Source organism: Columba livia, chromosome 20, assembly GCF_036013475.1.
Source record: "Columba livia isolate bColLiv1 breed racing homer chromosome 20, bColLiv1.pat.W.v2, whole genome shotgun sequence".
NCBI lineage: Eukaryota > Metazoa > Chordata > Aves > Columbiformes > Columbidae > Columba > Columba livia.
The window spans coordinates 10,588,162-10,606,756 of record NC_088621.1 but is presented as its reverse complement, the minus strand read 5'-3'; the positions used below and the strand labels follow the sequence as shown (position 1 = coordinate 10,606,756).

The 18,595-nt window shown below is 53.5% G+C and overlaps 2 protein-coding genes across 2 annotated transcripts; one reads left to right on the top strand and one right to left on the bottom strand.

The window, feature by feature from the left end:
- Nucleotides 1–2,520: 2,520 nt before the first annotated feature.
- On the bottom strand, nucleotides 2,521–3,871 carry LOC110362825 (C-C motif chemokine 4 homolog). The gene is made up of 3 exons (XM_065036515.1): nucleotides 3,628–3,871; nucleotides 3,191–3,305; nucleotides 2,521–2,926 (listed from the first exon to the last, which is right to left on the bottom strand). Exons 1-3 carry the CDS (start codon nucleotides 3,695–3,697, stop codon nucleotides 2,839–2,841), a joined length of 273 nt encoding a protein of 90 aa, XP_064892587.1. The 5' UTR covers nucleotides 3,698–3,871; the 3' UTR covers nucleotides 2,521–2,838.
- Nucleotides 3,872–12,888: 9,017 nt separating this feature from the next.
- On the top strand, nucleotides 12,889–15,813 carry LOC102097596 (C-C motif chemokine 4-like). The gene is made up of 3 exons (XM_005507746.3): nucleotides 12,889–13,642; nucleotides 14,149–14,260; nucleotides 15,095–15,813. The coding sequence occupies exons 1-3, from the start codon at nucleotides 13,570–13,572 to the stop codon at nucleotides 15,180–15,182; spliced, it is 273 nt and encodes a 90-aa protein (XP_005507803.1). The 5' UTR covers nucleotides 12,889–13,569; the 3' UTR covers nucleotides 15,183–15,813.
- Nucleotides 15,814–18,595: the final 2,782 nt, after the last annotated feature.

Here is an 18,595-nt window from a genome sequence, read left to right as displayed (position 1 = left end):
TATTTACTTCTATACACATGCACAAAATATTCAGTAAATACCACAGTCAGTTTTCAGGATGAATCTCTATTTTAGTAGTTTACAAATTCTGAAACCCTTGACACCATTGCTCTTGTCATGGTCTAAACCCAGAGGAAACCCCCCGCACGGCACCCTCCTCTTGGGTCCCATCTGCTGCCTCAGGCTCAGCGCCCTTCTTGTGTTCACCTGCCCCGTCTCCCTGAGCATCCTGTGAGGCTGTTTCTGGGAGGGATGAGCATCATGATCAGCCCCTGACACCCACACACCAGCACCAGGTTATCCAAGGGCTGTATGGTGTGGGAGTTTTCTTGCCTCAACTCTGGCAACGACATCAGTCCCAAATAGCTGCACCAATGTACATGGACACCTCAAATCCTGGGGTCAGTTTTGGGCCCCTCACACCAAGAAAGGCCTTGAGGTGCTGGAGCGAGTGGAGAGAAGGGAACGGAGCTGGTGAGGGGCTGGAGCACAAGTGTGATGGAGCGGCTGAGGGAGCTGGGGGTTCAGCTGGAGAACAGGAGCTGAGGGGAGACCTTCTGATCTCTGAACTGCCTGAAAGGAGCTTGGAGCCAGGGGGGTCGGGCTCTGCTCCCCAGGAACAAGCGCCAGGAGCAGAGGAAACGGCCTCAAGTTGCGCCAGGGGAGGGTGAGGTTGGATCTGGGAACAATTTCTTCCCCAAAGGGCTGTGGGGCATTGGAACAGGCTGCCCAGGGCAGTGCTGGAGTCACCATCCCTGGAGGGCTGGACAGACGGACATGAGGTTCTCAGGACATGGGGCAGTGCCAGGGGTGGGTTATGGTTGGACTCGATGATCTTGGAGGTCTTTTCCAACCAAAATTATTCTATAATGCTATGATTCTATGATATGGCAAATATATCCCCAGCTCTGGGCAGGGTAATTCCTGGGTACAGATATGGGCTCATGGTGACATGGGCACTACAAGCCCCTGCCTTTCTGTCTGTGCTCTGGGCCATCTTTCTGCACTACTCTTCCTCCTCCTTCTTTGTAAAACGTGTTGTGAAGATGACCACGGCTGCCTTCTTCATGATCACACTGCTGTTTGCAGGACTTGCAGGCAGCTGTCAGCTTTCAGAAAGCTGCTGGCTGCCTTTGCCTTGCTCGTGCGAGCTGTGTTCACAGCTCCGTGCCCGGGGGTGTGGATTGACGAGCGCGCTGTGTTCCTCAGGCGCACTTTGAGGGCTCCTCTGAGCTGTCACGCGTAGGTGGGTGTAAGATCAAGAAAGACATGAGCAATTCAGGGCTCCCTGCAAGCTCTTGGAATAGCGGTGAGGAGTCAGCTGAGGTACCCGGAGTAGGTGTCTGCTGGGGGTGGCTTGAACGTGAACCAGGTTGCTGAGGATGTTGGCACATGGGGTTGTCTGCGACAGGCTCAAGCAGCGCATGGGCTGGTTGGTGCTCCCCGATGGCCCTGCGCTGTGTGTCCTTCCACAGGACACCCCAAGGCTGCAGGATTGCTGTCAGTGCCACAGGGACAGGTGGAGCTCATATCCAAGAGGGACTGGGGAGGTTCAAACCATTTTGGGGTGACCCCATTGCAGGTCTCCCCACCCCTGTCCCAGCTCCTGCTGTTCCCTGGAACAAGGTCAGCTCTGGGCACTCAACTTTGTGCCAGTCTCAGTCCTCAGGGTGAAGCTACTGGGCTCTGACACTCAGATATGGGGCTGAGCGGCACCCATGGCCAAGGTGCAGCAGGTCTCTGCCCTGAGCCTTTTCATTGGGCTGCCCTATGGGCACCAAGGGTCCAGGCAGGAAGAACCCAAACCCTCGTTGTTCATCCAACAGCACCAGTCTAGAGCCCATCAGGGTAACTTAAAGGCCATCAGTTGCATCTGCTCCACCTCCTGCATCTCTGGTGGGACACCAGATGTCTCCTTGCAGGGACAGACCCTGCCCTGGGGATGGGCCCTGGCAGGGACATTGCAAGGGACATTTCGTCTCTGGACAGGCGTCTCCACAGATGGGCTGGTCTTGGAGGCACAGAATAAAAACACCTGTGCTCAGAAGAGGGACACACCTGCTAAGCCTCATGTCCCAGCTAAATGAAAGCTTGATGAAATAGTTCTAAAAATCTTGTAGTGAAACATATTTTTATCCATCCTCAGCTCTGGGAAGAGCTGATCCATTTTAGCTGCAGTTCTCAGAAAACTTTCCCTGAAACAGCCGGCATGTAAGATTTCAACCCCTAAAGGTTTTAATTGACTGTAATGAGGCCAGTGATGTAATTTAACTAGCTGCCAGTAGTCATGAGTACAGATTAAATACTTTATACAAAGAGTGAGCCAAGCTACCTGAATGTAATCTGTGCCCTTTTCACACCTCCTGCTTCGTGATTTTTCCTTTCTTATTTTGCAAAGCAGGACGTTCAGATAGGGGAAGCTTGTGGGGGTTTTGACAGCATAGAAAAGGGAATAAAGAACGCTATTATAATTTGAGCTTCTGTTGTTGCAAAGAATTGTAACAGAGGCAAAGACAGAAAGTTCTTACAAAAATATTTATTTCTTGAAATATGAATAATATATTACATCAAAATTATAATTAATTAAATACAGAAAATATAACCTAAGCATGAACCTTCATTTAAAAAAATAGATCTATTAAATAATATACTTATTTGTCTAGAGCAGAGTTATTGCACCTGATCCCACCCCTATAAAAAATTAAATAGCAAAACGTTAAAGTCAGATTTCGGTACATTTTCACTTTCCTAACTAGCTTGCAATGACACGGGAACAGTCCTGACGCAGCCGGCCAGGCCCTGCCAGCAGACATGGGTGTCAGGGTCTGTCCCGGGACCTCAGTTCAGCTCCAGGTCGCTCATGTACTCCTGCACCCAGTCCTCCTCGGGGTTGGCACAGACTTCGCGACTCTTCCTCGTGACAAACCTGTGGGATGCAGAGAAGTAAGATTTTGGTGGGAGAGCAATGGGTGTAGGGGAACCCTGTCCCAAGCCCAGCCTCTCCCGAGGACCAGCAGAATTTGGACATGCAGCACACCATGCCCATCGTGTCAGCAGTGGTGGAGCAGGACCGTGGAGCATCACCTCCCATCCCCTGGGACCAGCCTCCATCCCTGTGTTTTGAAAAGGGTCTTTCTGGATCCCCAGCCCAAAGGCAGAGCCCCCCACCGCCCCGGAGGAGAGGACTTACACGACGCCTGGCTTGGAGCACTGGCTGCTGGTCTCGTAGTATTCCACCACGAAGCTGCGGGGCAGCTGCCGGGAGGTGTAGGAGAAGCAGCAGGAGGTCGGTGGGTCAGAGCCAACTGTGAAGAGCAAAGATGGTCATCAGCAGTGGTGAGGGATGGGGAGCAGGGCAGGGAGATGTGACCACAGACCCCCGGGACAGGGAGGTGGAACCGCAGACCCCCGGTCTGGGGACGAGTGAGGACGTAGAGGAGGAAGAGAACAGAAGAGGGTTTTTTTCATTCTCCCTTCAATTCTTTTTCTTCTGGGCCCAACGGCCCCGGAGCACCTGCCAGAGTGTGGTCTGACCCAGGGGTGGATGGGCTGGCAGAAGGGACCCCATTCCAGCAGCAACATCTCTCCTGTCCCCTTTTAGAGAGGACAGGGATATCCCAGACTTACGTGGTGCTGAGGAGGTCTGGTAGCAGAAGGCGGCGATGAGAAGGGCGAGGGCAGCCACAGAGACCTTCATGTCAGCTGAGAAGTGGTGGCCGGAGCTGGAGCAGGCAAGTGAAGCTTGAAAGTCTCTTTTCTGTGTGATGCTGAGACAGGCAGCAACTCCCCTATTTATGGGGTGAGGAGGTCCGTGCAGTGGCTTGCGTAGGCATGATGGAATTTCCCCCAGAGAAGAAGCTGCTGGTGGTGGAGTCTCATGGTGGAACAGAGCAGCAGCCTCAGCCGGAAGGGTGAAGCTCCCCCTCGATTCAGAGCCTCCTCAGTGAAACAGGATATGAAACACTCACCATCACTACTTCTGCCTCTTTCTTGCATGTCCCTTAGTAAGAAGTTCCTTGTGGAGGTTCCTGCATTGGTCAACAGGCCTCTGTTACCCAACCTGCCCAAGCAATTTGGAGGTGAGAGTGCATCCTTCCAAGAGCTGTGCCAAGGGGCTGAAGAGCACAGGTGGGACAAAGCCGGTGAGGGAGAGAGGGGTTGAGGTCTCCTCTACCCTGGACTGTCTCCCTCCCACACCTGGACAGCCCGTGCTGCCCCAGTAGCAGGGGTTGGGAGCCATCACCAGTGGGCTCCATGTCCTGCACATGCTTCTGAGGGGACTCAGGGCATGTCCTGCAGCTGTGACAGCACTGCAGGCACAGCACAGGTTCTGGTGGGCATGAAGTAGGAGTCCCAGAAGCCGAACCACTTGAATTCCCTCCTCAGTTTAAGGGAAGAGAGAGATGAGATGATAGGACATTATGTCCTAGAGATTTCTGCCATACTCCAGAAGACCCTAAATGACCAATTTAGGTCAGACACTTGAATTTCAATGGCTACTGATAGATGAGGTGAGGTCTATAATTGCTGGGCATGGAAATGCAGAGGGCCAAAAGAAGCATGGAGATGTTGGCTGTGACCCTGAAGATGAGGTAGGAGGGGCTGCAGGAGCAGGGTGAGGAAGAAGACACTGCTTTTGAAGATCAGGAGCAGATTACCTGTGATACAAGGGCAGAAACTGGGATTTCTGGCAAAAGCAGAAAAGGAAAAATTGTAGTGATAATATTGTATAACAGAGACTAAAAGCTCACAGCTCTCTGAGGGCTGGGCAAGGTCTGCGACCAGGGATGGCTCACTGGGAAGAAGTCAGCAGCCTAAGTACAGACTGCCATGGAAGTCTATCAAACTCATCCCCAAGGAGGAGAGGGAAGGCCTGACAGGGAGGTGATGGATGCTCTGGGAAATGCTGAGTGTTGTCCATCCATAATGAGATGTTCCTAGAAGGACAGTCTAGAAGAACAAGGAAGCACATGCATTTCTGGGAAATATCTTCACTTCATTATGTTCAAGGGATCACTGAGTGGTGATGTCTTGGCAGATGCTACCTGAAAGTCAGTGGAAGGATTATAACATGAAGTGGAGAAACCCAACCGCACCACCAGCACCTCTGCACCTACCACAGCCCTGGGTGCTGACTCACCCTGTTTCTATTAAAGGATCTTGCTGTAAACGCAGGCACCTTCTATAAATAACGCAGTGTTTTCCAAATCTCACTCCAACATGGTACACAGCCTCCACCACCCGTGGGCTGCCCTGCCCATCCTTCTACCAGCCATGGCAGGTCAGCTCCACACAGGTTAACTGCTCTGCCCACACAGGCAGAGAGAGGTCTGGGGGACAAGACAGGCAGGGACTTCCACAGAAGTCACAGAGGTGAGGCACTGGCTGGGAAGGACAGATCTACCCCATGGAGCAAATGTGGCTTTGCCAAGCAGAGCATCACCTCCTTCCTGGCCCCACCATGACCAAACTGGTCCCCTCTCCATCCATCCTTTGGTCACCTGCAGAGAGAGGCACCTCGCAGGCTCACCCTGAGTTCAGACCCCACTGCCACCTCCACTTGCCAACTTCCTTGTCCCCATATGGTGAAGGGCCTGGAGCACAAGTGTGATGGGAGCAGCTGAGGGAGCTGGGGGTTCAGCTGGAGAACAGGAGCTGAGGGGAGACCTTCTGATCTCTGAACTGCCTGAAAGGAGCTTGGAGCCAGGGGGGTCGGGCTCTGCTCCCCAGGAACAAGCGCCAGGAGCAGAGGAAACGGCCTCAAGTTGCGCCAGGGGAGGTTGAGGTTGGATGTGGGGAACAATTTCTTCCCCAAAGGGCTGTGGGGCATTGGAACAGGCTGCCCAGGGCAGTGCTGGAGTCACCATCCCTGGAGGGTTGGACAGACGGACATGAGGGGTGCCAAGGGTGGGTTATGATTGGACTCGATGATCTTGAGGGTCTTTTCCAACTAAAATGATTCAGTGATTCTATAATTCTCTGTATCATGGGAGGATGAGAGCCTGCCCCTGCAGGCAGGGCGTCCAGCCAGGCAGGAGGTGGGAACCCAGCGTTCAGCCCGACGCCATCTGGACCAGATATCAGCTCTGAGCTCGTGTCGGCTCACTTGGCTCCTCTCTCAAGGAGTGTGACTTGTCTGTGTACGTAACAGCATGGTTTGCCTCTGAGCTGTTCCCTGTGATTGTATCTTCAAGCATTCATGGGTCATGTCTTGAGATCTGCCACCTACAGCCATCTGGTCCTGTTCTGCTCCCAAGGCACACGCTGTGGGTAGGGCAGGCAGGAGAAATACCATTTATGGCGCAGAAATGTTTTGAGAAAAAACAAGTTTCATTAAAACACAAGAATTAGTTGGAAATCTGCATTGATTATTCAGATGTTTTCAATGAAACATTTTTCCACTTCAGGCCGTTGAAAACCTCCATTTATACTTTTCTCAGCAAGCAGATGCCAAATCATTTTGGACTATCAGGGACTGTTTTGTAATTAATAAAAGAATTTCTCAGTTTAGCTGAGTCAACTTCGTATCAGTTTAGCCCAGATAACATGTGCTACATGGGCCACACAAGGGCTGTAACTTTTCTACTGCTGAAAACCAAATAGAACCCCAGAGTCACGGTGTTTACTGCCCAGGAATCTGTTTTTTTCCTTAGAAATCTGACAAAAGGCTACAGTCATATCAGTGATGACCTGAGATGCTGTAACACACTCCTAAAAAATGTATCCTCACCCACTCTCCCGCATTGCAGTAATGGTGAAACGAGAAAGTAATTTCTCCTGTCTCTTCCCCCTTTTAGAAGGAGGGGAAACTGTGTGCCATGGATGAGGGACCATCTAACCCGGGAAGTGCTCTGAAATAGGGAGATGGCCATGGAGGAGCAGGCTGCAGCACCTCAATGGGAATTAGGTTCACAGAAAAATGGTGGTGGAAGGTGGAAGGTGGAAGGTGGAAGGTGGAAGCTTTCCCAGCGTGGCTCCAGCTGTTGTCAGGACCCACGACCCAGCCTGTGGTGTCCCCTTGTCCCCACCGCTGGCAAACGGTGCTCGCAGTCAGCAGGACGGGGTGTCGGAACAGTCTGCTGATGTTGCACCAACTTACACACGGGGATATGGTAGAGGTTTCTGCAATGCCCCCAAAAAATCCCAGGAGAAAGTGCTAAGAAAAGCAAATGCCCAAAATAAATGTGGTGATAGCAGAAATGGGGAAATTCTCAGTCTTGAATGAAAGAGGAACCCTGGTGAGATTGACTGATGTAAGTTGCTATTTATAGCAGATTTTAATGTTGAGGAGTCAGGATTTGCTCTTAAAGGAAGTACTTAAAAATGTCCTGAGTTCAGAAACTGCCTCTAGGACAAGCTCCGCTTCCACCTGCAGCAGCGTCCATCCCGTCCTGCTCCGAGCTGGGGCAGCCATGACTTTCCATAAGTGTCCAGAAATTTCGCCCCCACCATTCTTGTCTTTTCTGGAGAAATGTTGGAATTTTTAAGATGACATCACATCCAGGAACTGCCTCCAATGGTAACCTCTGCCTGTGGGAGTGACTGGGAGCCATGTGTCTCCATGACCCCCTCGCGTCTCCCCAAAATCATGTCATGCCAGCAAGATGTTTGTAGCTGATAAGACAAATATATCAAGTTAAAGGTTCAACCTTCCTCCAGCAAGGACATTTTCTGAAAAAATAAGTAAGGAATGCTACCACTTTCTAATGGCTGATGCCTCAGATTTTTCCTGACCTTTCTTTGAAACAAAACAAACCGAAGAGGGTTAGGTGTAGTTTATTTCAAACCAAATTAAAGTGAAACAAAAATGGCTCCTTGCTTCATACCCCTCTCCATCCTTGGCATGAAAGGAAAAGAAACAGGAAAAACTTGAGTTCTAGCGATTTTTTGAGTCTTAGGAAGTGGCTGTGGAGCTGTGCTCCTGGGTCAGCCCAGCTGCCGGGTCTGGGGCTGGGGCACCCCTGACCCCCACCCCTTGGCATTCCTCAAACCATGCAAATGCCTGGGAGGACCAGGCAAAGTGTTTCTGCTGGGGCTGCACCCTCTGCCCTGAAGGACAGATCACCTCACTCTGACCTTTGATGAGTCCAGAAAGAGCAGGACAGGATGAAAATTCAGAGCTCTACTAGGGTGAAAACCAAAACCAGTTTATAAACTAACCCTCTGGGCCTTGTGTGCTCATCATAATCCCAGAACCCCATGCTGGTTGGGCTGCAGGAGCTCTGCAGATCCCCAGCCCAGCCCTGCTCACGCAGGGTCACAGAGCAGATCACACAGGTGGGTCCAGGCGGTTGGAATGTCTCAGAGAAGGAGACTCCACACCCGCTCTGGGCAGCCTGGGCCAGGCTCTGGCACCTCCCAGCAAACAAGTTTCTGCTCATGTTCACATGGAGCCTCCTGTGTTTCAGTCTGTGCCTGTTGCCCCTCACCCTGGCGTTGGGCACCATGAACAGAGTCTGCTCCATCCTCTGACACCCACCCTGAGCTACTGATCCCATTGACCAGATCCCTCTCAGCTTCTCTTCTCCAGCTCAACAGCCCCAGCTCTCTCAGTGTCTCCTTATCACAAAGATGCTCCAGACCCCTCAGCATCTCTGTGTCCCTCCGCTGGACTCTCTCCAGTAATTCCTTGTCCTTCTTAAACTGGGGAGCCCAGGACTGGCCCCAGAACTCCAGATGCGGCCTCACTAGCAAAAGGGAAAAGCAGCAAGCCACAAGTGGATTGTTTTCATTGTCACTAGTGCCGCTGGAGGACAGCTCTCCAGAAACTCTAGTGGGCTGTGGGTGGCCCACAGAGCACAGGGTGGGCAGCTGCACTGCACAGATGCTGTGGGGACAGCTGAGCATCATGTCCTTCCCCTGGTCATGGAGGGAGCTATGGCCAAGGTTAACCTTTAAACTTGTGCCAGGGCATTGCCACAGCTGGGGGACTTCCCCCATGTGTGGCCCTCAGACCTCCTGAAGATATTGTGTCCACCCACTCGCTGTCAGGGATGTGTCTGCTGTTAGTCCCCCCCAGAACTGATGGGGGGCAGGAACCCCCTGGAGCTGTGAGCCCCTGCTCCCCCAGCAAGCTGTGAGTTTACCGGGTGCCGTGGTCATGCACAGAGACTGGCAGCAGAGCTCAAGTGTCTATGACCCTCACGATGTATTTTGGCTGCAAATCACTTCCCATGCGTGGGGGAGTGTGTTGGTTAGGGTGCTCTGCAGTGTCTCTCTGAAGTGCAGGTCCTATCCTGCTCCTTGTGATGCTGAGGCTTTGGCCACCCCAGATGGGCTTGTGCCCTTCAAAAGGGCCATTGTCCCTTCGCCCCAGCCAGCACGGGCTCTGCCTGGCACCCGTGTCTCCTGGGGGAGATGGGGGGGCTCAGGGAGCTCCGGCACCACGCCTGGCATGCCACGGCCCTGCCGTCTCCCTGCACACCCTCCGCATCCCTTGGGGTCCATGCAGAGAGGTGCAGGAGGGATGGTTTGCAGGTGTGAACAGGGGGGATCTGGGCTTGGTCAAGGATCACCTTTGTCCCAGGCTGTGAGCAGAGGGACAAGGCTGTGACCCCTGGGGCGCTGCAGGTGAAACAACCAGTATCTCCAAAACCGAGCGCCCCACACCCCAGAGCTTGCATCTGCTTGTGGGCTTATGGGCAAGAGGAGCAAACAGCTAGCAGAAGTGACAGGGATGGGATAATGTCCCTTTTCACACCCTGAGGTCCTTCTGACCCTGCTGAGGTGCCAGGGCTGGTATGGGGCAGCACCCACAGATGAGCTGCACCCCCAGGGGAAGCAGACGAGGCTTCCCCATCAGCCTGGGGACAGCTCTCACTGTTACCTGCCAGCAAAGTCCCTTCATCCCCCTGCCCTGGGCTTACGTGCTTTGTGACCTGTGGCTCTTGGCAGGGGCAGGATTTTGGCTTGGGGGCTTGAAGGAGTCCCAAAGCCTCTGGGCTAATCCTTGCCACCATCTGTCTCAGGAGATGAAGGCTCAGCACCCACTATAACCTCCTTCCCTATAGTCTTCCTCTTTGAATAATTTTAGCTTTCTCTTTCTATCCTGCCTGCACCCAAACAAATCTCGTGCCCCAGCCTGGGTGAGGCTACAATGATTTAAAAAAGGGCTCGTTTCCAGGAATAATAAAGGAAGCTTGAGAGAGGTCAGCTTATAAACGCTTGAACTGTAGGAACTGACAGCAGAGGGCTCCGGGATTTGACAGAGAAGCAAAAACCAGTATATGGAAACAGAAAACTGAAAACAGAAACTGGCCTTGGAGGTTGGAGGGGTGCTCTGGGGACAGCCTGGCAGGAGCAGGCGGCCGGGGATGCAGCTGGGGACGGACTTGGGGATGCAGCCTGTGCCTGGGGATCGGAGCACTGTGCAGGGGCCGGGAGCTGGGGAGGGAGAGGTCGCCCCTTCCAGGAGGCTTCTCAGAACTCTCGGGAAAACAGCCTCAGAGGTGACAAAGGGCAGTTTTGTGAGCACTAATGGGTTTGTACTGCAGACACAATCAAGCGACTGCAGCTGCAGCAGCTCTTGGCAGCTCCTCTTCCTCCAGTTCTGCCAAATTCATTAGCAGTAAATGACGTCTCTTTCCTTCTATTGACCATCTCAGGGCTTCCAGATGGAGAGCAGAGCTGCCTGGTGCAGATCACATCACACCCCCATCGCACCTCCACACCACCTCTGGGGACAAGATAGCAGCGCGTGGGCCACCGGCCCTGCAGCTCGTTCCTTGCAGGTGGTGGGTTGATGAGCAGAAGCTGTGAAGTTCCCATGAGCAAAGCTGTCCTGGGCTGGTGTTAGCCACAAAGCTGCCTTTCGGCAGCCACAACCTTCCTCACCCAGCAATGCTGCGCCGGCAGCCGGTGTTTGTCATTTCCCCATGCACATGTGAGTTGCAAGCACGGAGGAACATCAAACTCCCACTGTTGGTTTCTGCGTGATTTATTTCCATGGCAAAAAAAGCCATAATTTGGTTTCACTCTGCAGCCATTCAGCTGAAAGCTGGAGCCACTTTTTGTTCTGCTGTGCATCTCTGTCCAGAGCTGCTCAGACTTACCCAGGGAAAGCAGTGCTGGTCCTGTCGGGGCTTGCTGTGATCCCGCTAAACCCCTCTCCTTCCCTGATACCAATGTCAGGACTTACAGAGGCTTTAGCCCCAGTAAAAGCAGACCCTCGGCCACTCTGGTGGTGCCTCTGCCCATTTACAGGGTGAGCCTGCAGCCTGTCACAGCCGCAGCACCAGTGTCCTGGGCTGTGACGCAGGATAAGACCTTGCAGGGAAGCAGGAGTGTAAAGATCCTCCCTGGGGGGTGAGTGTGTGGAGGAGCAGATCATCATCTGTCTCAGGGACCTTCAACCATCTTTCCAAGCAACCTGCACCTGTCCCTGCCCCACGCGAGCTGATTCGGGAAGGACGGTGTCTCCACCGCTCTCGCTTGCAGCTCCAGGGCAGCTGAGTAGGAGATTTGTACTTCTAGGTGTAAAATTCCAGGCCCTGGAGCCCACCCACAGGCCTGAGCATCCCCTCTGTGGTGGAGGGGGGCGCTGGCTCCAGCTGCACCCCCAGGCTCTGGTGGGACATCAGGAAGCCCCACATCCCCCCATCTCCACAGGACCGCGTGGCCACCGCTCCAGCACCGGGGACCTGCTGAGGCTGGAAAGCCTCTCCCATGCCAGGTAGGTTCTCCACTACTTGTCTCTCACATTTTTGGCAAGAAAATACGTCTTGAACTCAGGAGCGCTTTTGGAGGGAGCGGGTCAGGTTGGCAAGATGTCTCCAGTGTGGCAAGCTGCCTCTTCCAGCAAACTCCCCTCTCCCCAGGGCTGAGGCTGGGGATGGCAATAGACCCTCCTGCCTGCAAAGACCCTCCAAAGCAGGTGAGATCCTGCAATCTCATTGTTTGTGGAGGCCTGAGGCTGTAAAGGTGACTGTGAGTAGCCTGTAAAGATGAGATGGTTTTGTGGATGAGGGCAGAGCAGTGGATGTTGTTAATTTTGAGTTTAGCAAGGTTCCCATAATGTCTTCATAGGAAAAATGATGGATTAGAGAAACAGCAGTGAGAGGCATTTGGAGGGTTGTGATCCATGGCACAAAGACCAGTCACCAGTGGAGAACCCCAGGGATCAATACTGGGGCAGATGCTGTTTAATATCTTAATGACCTGGATGATGGGACAAAGTGCATGCTCAGCAAGTCTGCAGGTGACACAAAGCTGGAAGGAGTGGCTGACAAAGCAGACAGATGTGCTGCCATCCAGAAGGACCTTGTCAGGCTGGAGAAACAGGCTGAGGTCCCTTCCAATCCCTAACATTCTGTGATTCTGTGACAAAACCTCATGGAGTTCAACAAGGAGAAGTGCAAAGTCCTGCTCCTGTGGAGGAACAACCCCAGGCACCAGTGTGTGCTGGTTGAACACCAGCTGGGAAGCATTTTGGCATAAAATGACCCAGGGCTCCTGGTGGACACCAAATTGGACGTGAGCAGCAATGTTTCCTTGCCACAAAGGCCCCAGGCTCCCGGGCTGCATTAGCAGGAGTGCTGCCAGCAGGTCGAGGGGGGTGACACTTCTGCTCAGCACTGGTGAGGCCACTCCTGGAGTGCAGAGTGCAATTCTGGGCTCCCCAGTATGAGGCACATATGGACATACTGGAGAGAGTCACAGCAAAGGGCCACAAAGAGGACAGAAGCATCTGTCCCAGGAGGAGAGGCTGAGAGATCTGGGACTGTTGGTCCTGGAGAGGAGATGGCTCAGGTCATCTTACCAACTTGTGTGTGGGGAGCAAAGTAGATGGAGCCTGAGTGGTGGCCAGTGACAGGACAAAAGGCAATGGGAAATTCCATTTAAACAGCACATAAAACTTTATTACTGAACGCTGAAACAGGGTCCCCAGGGAGGTTGTGGAGTCTCCATCCCCAGAGACATTCGAAGCCCGTCTGGCCATGGTCCTGGGCAGCCTTCCCAGCTGACCCTGCTTTGGTCTCCAGGGGTTCCTCCAGCCCCAGCTCCTCCGTGAACCGTGTTGAACACTGCGGGGCTGGTAGGGGCAGAGCCCACGGTCCAGCCACCTCTCGGCTCCATGTGCTGCGGTTCAGCAAGTTTGATAAACACCCGGCACGAGAGTGCTTTGGTGCCTGCATTTTCTTTTTTTCTTCCAGAGTTGCATAATCTTAGGCAAACATTGTGTCTTTTGCCATACAGACACACAGGGAAAATCCCTCCTGTAGCTCAGCTGAATAGTTCTCCTCTTTGTGGCCATGCCACTTGGCACAGTTTAGTTTCCTTTTGATTTGATGAAATCGAAAATGAACGCTGAGTCAGAGCTCAACATACTTGGCTCCGGTGTGAACATATCCCATTCTTTTTGTCTTTTTTTTTTTTTTTTTCCTCCCTAATTCCCTTTGGCTATTTCACTTTCGTGTCACCATCTTTTATCATTCTGGAATTTCCACTCGGGCTTCTCCCGGCAGACTCCAGGACTCGCTATTAAAAGGGAGCAAAATCCAGCTGCTGCAGTCTGAGCCGCATCTGCCAGAGCTTCTCGTCCTGCTCCGGCTGCTCTCACCCCAAGGGAAGATGAAGACCTCTGCAGCCGTTTTTGCTCTTCTGCTCATTGCAGCCTCTTGCTCCCAGACTTCCTCTGGCCCAGGTGAGTCCTACTTTTTTATTTGTGATGGAAGAACAGATCTGAGCCTTTGATATTATTTCTTCGTTGAGCTCCCCTGGCAGACAGCTAAGAATTTTTCAGCATTTGTATCACTCTCTACCTTGCACTGAGATCAGTTGCATGTAGAAATCCTAGAAGTGGAAAATCATCCAGCCAGCCATCTGTCCGTCCATCCATCCGTCCATCCATCCATCCATCCATCCATCGGTCCATCCATCTGTCCATCCATCCATCCATCCTGGGCTTGGAGTAGTTATTCCTGGTTACAGTTTAGGAATTTCAGTCTCTTCCCTGGGGCTGGGAGAGGTGGGGAAATGAAACTCTGAGCGATGACTGAGTGACAAGGTGACCCCCAAGTCCATTTCAATATTAATTATTCTAATTCCTCACTCCCTTCGCCCCCAGCATGGCTCCCTGAGCTGATGGGCGGGCTGCTCCCAATGCACAGCACAGCACGTGCTCACCTTGTCTCTCTTTGCCTCTTCTAGCTGGATCCGACCTCCCGATCTGCTGCTTCTCTTACACACGCCACAAGCTCCCACAGAAGCTCATCCAGCGTTATTACAGCACCAGCACTAGCTGCACCCATCCGGCCATCGTGTAAGTACCAGACAAGCTGGGACAGGGTGCGGACAGACGCTGTGGGGTCTGTGCCTGCAAGTGACCGGCTCTGTGGGGTGGCTGTGGACACAGGGGGCTGTAGGACCAGAGCAGGGAGAGAAGAACCCCACGGAGAAAGGGCTTGAACAGGGACTGCTGGGGATGGGGATACTGGAGGGAGTTGAGAGAAGGGAACGGAGCTGGTGAGGGGCTGGAGCACAAGTGTGATGGGAGCGGCTGAGGGAGCTGGGGGGTTCAGCTGGAGAACAGGAGCTGAGGGGAGACCTTCTGATCTCTGAACTGCCTGAAAGGAGCTTGGAGCCAAGGGGGTCGGGCTCTGCTCCCCAGGAACAAGCACCAGGAGCAGAGGAAACGGCCTCAAGTTGCGCCAGGGGAGGGTGAGGTTGGATGTGGGGAACAATTTCTTCCCCAAAGGGCTGTGGGGCATTGGAACAGGCTGCCCAGGGCAGTGCTGGAGTCACCATCCCTGGAGGGCTGGACAGACAGAGATGAGGTTCTCAGGACATGAGGCAGTGCCAGGGATGGGGAATGGTTGAACTTGATGATCTTAAGGGTCTTTTCCAACCAAAATGATTCTATGGTTCTATGATGCTCTTTGTGGGGATGCCCAGTGATGTTCCTGCAGGAGCTGAGGAAGCAGTGTGGGAAAGGGGGTGGAAATGTGGGAAATCTCAGCCAGTCACTGTTTTTAGCATCAGCTTGGGGCACAGGGGACAACCTCTTGTAATGCCTTGTAATGTTGGGATCCAGGGTCTCCTGGGATGCAGGTCTGAGCAGAGACTTAATATGTCTCATCTCATCCCCATTCCACAGGTTCATCACAAAGAAGGGCCGCCAAGTCTGTGCCAACCCCAGCGACACCTGGGTTCAGAGTTACCTGCAGAACTTGAAGCAGAACTGAGTGAAGCAAGATGGCAAGTGTAGCTGCTGTCACGCACGAGTCCTGTTATCCTGAGCTCCTGCGACGGAACATGGTGCTGAGGAGACACGAGTTGCATGATCCCACATCATCTGCAGGCAGCTCCAAAGGACCGCTGGACGGGGACCACGAGACGCCTCATGTTGGGGTGCTGCTGCTTGCCCTTGGCTTGCAGAAACCAGTCTGTAACCTGACCCAGCTGCCCTGACACCACCTCCTGTGGCCTGGGAGGGCCAATGGGACTGCACCTCTATTATTATTCTTATTTTAAATTATTTAAGAAATTATCATATAGAGTAGGCAGTAATATCTTTTGTGGATAATAATGCTATTTATGGGAGGATGGCAGGGAGGGTATTTATGGGAGGGTGGCTCAGAGTCTCAGTGTTGGATGATGGGTGGCCCTGGCTTACATGTGTGAATAAAGAATTTGGGTAAAACCTCTGCTTTTTTCCCTGTGTCCTGTTATGTGATATTCACCAGCACAGAGACAGAACCTCACTCTGAGCCTGTCTGCACACTCTGTATGACATGTGATGATGGGAAATGGTTTGTGGCAAACCCATGAAGTTTCCATACTGCAGACATATGAATATCCCCCGACACCTCATTCCACACCACATACACCCCCACCTCCCACATCCTCTACAGAATTTGATGTTTGTGTGCACATATAGGCCTTATACACACATGCATGTGCTCCCTGCACCCCGCAGGCATATCCCAGATCCTTGCTTTCTGCTCCCAGCCCCACACGCTGCACCCCGAACTGGTTCCCTGGTCGGGTGGTGACAGGACAAGTTGTCAGGGGCAAAATCCTGCCAGAGGCTTTGGGAATAGAGCAGGGACAGCGGCTCAGGGTTTGATGGGAGGAACAGAGTGGATGGAGATGCTGTGGTGCCGGGGCTGCCCTGGGAGCTGGTGGGTACCTGGGGATGATGGGGGCACAACAGGGGTGGTCCCTGCCCATACCCCCTCTTTGAGCCATTGCTGCCAGCTAAGCAGCAGTGTTTCCCAGCACAGAGCCCACAGGAACCCAGACACACACAGTCAGTGGCCCTGTGGCATCTCTCCTCCCACATATCTGCTTCCCTGAGACATCACCACATCTCAAACCATCAGCCCCCATGTGCATCTGGGTCCTGCTGAGCCCCAGCAGCACTGCTGGAGAGGAGCAGGGACACCCGCTTTCTTTCTGACCACTCCACCCAAGGCTGTTCCTCACTGTCCCACCAGTAAAATGAAGGGAAGGGTTTGGCTGTGCTGCAGAAGTAAAACAGCCACCAGCAAACCTTCTTTGTCCTGGCTGTAGTCAATCCCAGGATGCTGCTTTCCATGGGAACATGAATCATAGAATAGTTTGGGTTGGAGGGACCTTCCCAGCTCCCCCAGTTCCCCCTGCCATGAGCATGGACATCTTCACCAGCTCAGGTTGCTCAGAGCCCCGTCCAGCCTGGCCTGGGATGTCTCCAGGGATGGTTCAGCCACCACCTCTCTGGCCAACCTGGGCCAGGCTCTCGCCATCCTCAGGGGCAACAATTTCTTCCTCCTGCCCAGCCTGAATCTCCCTCCTTTAGTTTAAAACCATCAACCTTTGTACTATCGCAATAGGCCTTCCTGAAAAGTCTGTCCCCATCTTTCTTATCAGCCCCTTTTAGGTCTGGAAAGGCCACACTAAGGTCTCCCCAGAGCTTCTCTTCTCCAGCTGAACACCCCAGCTCTCTCACCTGTCCCCCAGCAGAGCTGTTCCAGCCTCGGGTCATTCCTGGGGCTCCTCTGGCCCCTCTCCAGCAGGTCCATGAGAGGAGCAGGTCCCAAGGGTAAAAGCACAGTGCTGGGCAGTGCTTGCCCACTGTAGTCATCCTCATACTTCTCTGCTTCTGCACACTGAGGAGAAATAACCCAAACAACATGGTGACTCAGAGCTGACCTGGCCTTGCAGCCGTCCTATTCCAGTCGGTATTTCTTCTTCCTAATGAAAAAAAAAACAGCCTTTCTCTTCCTGTGTCATACTTTCCTGCAACTATAGATCAGACTTGGCAACCCTGAAGCTGGGAAAGCACCTCCACATTGTCTCGTGATTTCCCTCTGGTCTTGTGTTTTCCTGGCTAGAAAGCTGGCTGCGGGCAGGTGGGCTTGGGGACACCCGAGGAGCAGCATCCTAGCAAATGGCAGACCTAGCCCAGGCACCACGTTGTGTCCCAGGAGACGGTGCTGGTGAGGGGAGTCCTCTCCAGGTCCCTGGGGGTGGATCCTGACCACCCTGCTGGGAGGATGACTTGGGAAAGGCACAGGCTCTCACTCACCCCCAGCAGGGTTCAAGTAGAGAGGATCAAGTTCCAGTGTGGATGAAGTAGATCAACATGTCTGCAACAATGTTATCCCACTCTATGGTCAGGGCTTGTGATAGTGGGGGAGGGACAACCTGCAGCGAGGTGTATCCTGAGCTTCCTGCTGTGCTGTAGAACACAGAGTGGCCACTGCATGGTGGGGTGTGTGGACAGGAGCTGCTGCCCGCAGGTGGGCAGGACAGGATCCTGGGAAGGGGGCGGTGGGGGTCTGCTCTACCCCTGAGGGCATCCCGACCCCCCACCCCCGGGGCTCAGTCACCTTGTGTGCAGAGCAGCAGAGTTTGGTGCTGCAGGAACTTAAGTTAGTCCCTGATGTGGGGTCTGAGCACTGTGAGGGATGAGGATGGATGTGGTGGTGAGAGGGAAGGCTGAGGGGGGTCTGAGGTTTGTCCCAGGTCCAGGGAGTAGGAGACAGGCTGGCGAGGCAGGAGGACTCGGTGCTGCAGCCGGCTCTTGTCTGGACAATCCCTGGCCCAGAGCCCAGTGTTCTGGGAATTTCCCTCTCCAGCCTTTCTGGTTTCGGTTTCCTTCTCAAAGCTCCAGGAGCAGCCGCAGAGCTAGCCTGCTCTGGATCCCCTGCTCCCCTCTGTCCCAAACCTGTGTCCCCTACACGGGCCAGGCACCACCAGAACAGGTGTCTCTGCCTGGGGACAGTGACTGCCCAGACGGGCTGTCCATGCTGGTCCATGGGAATGGGTCTGGTGGGGACCAGTGGCACGGTGGGGGTTCTGTAAGAGCAAAGGAGAATTCATAGCCCCTGGGGACAAATGTGCAGGAAGCAGCCTGACCACAGCCTGTCACCTGCTTCCAGCTCTGGGCAGCTAGGAGGGGACACCTGGACAAGCCAGGAGAGCTGCTGTGGGGAGAGATGCTGCTGAATCCAGAGGAGGTATTGGCTGCTCTCGATGGTCCTGTCTTGAGATTCAGGGCAGCACCAGCCTCTTGTTGTCTGCTGCACAGAAGTCTACAAGAGATGGCTCAGCTATAGATCAGTCACAGAATCACAGAACCCCAGGCTGGCTGGGTTGCAGGAGCTCTGCAGAT

Coding starts and splice junctions, on each gene's coding strand:
- LOC102097596 (XM_005507746.3), top strand. CDS start 13,570: ATGAAGACCTCTGCAGCCGTTTTTGCTCTTCTGCTCATTGCAGCCTCT. Junction 13,643..14,148: donor CCAGACTTCCTCTGGCCCAG/GTGAGTCCTACT, acceptor TGCCTCTTCTAG/CTGGATCCGACCTCCCGATC. Junction 14,261..15,094: donor TGCACCCATCCGGCCATCGT/GTAAGTACCAGA, acceptor CCCATTCCACAG/GTTCATCACAAAGAAGGGCC.
- LOC110362825 (XM_065036515.1), bottom strand. CDS start 3,697: ATGAAGGTCTCTGTGGCTGCCCTCGCCCTTCTCATCGCCGCCTTCTGC. Junction 3,306..3,627: donor CCAGACCTCCTCAGCACCAC/GTAAGTCTGGGA, acceptor TGCTCTTCACAG/TTGGCTCTGACCCACCGACC. Junction 2,927..3,190: donor TGCTCCAAGCCAGGCGTCGT/GTAAGTCCTCTC, acceptor TGCATCCCACAG/GTTTGTCACGAGGAAGAGTC.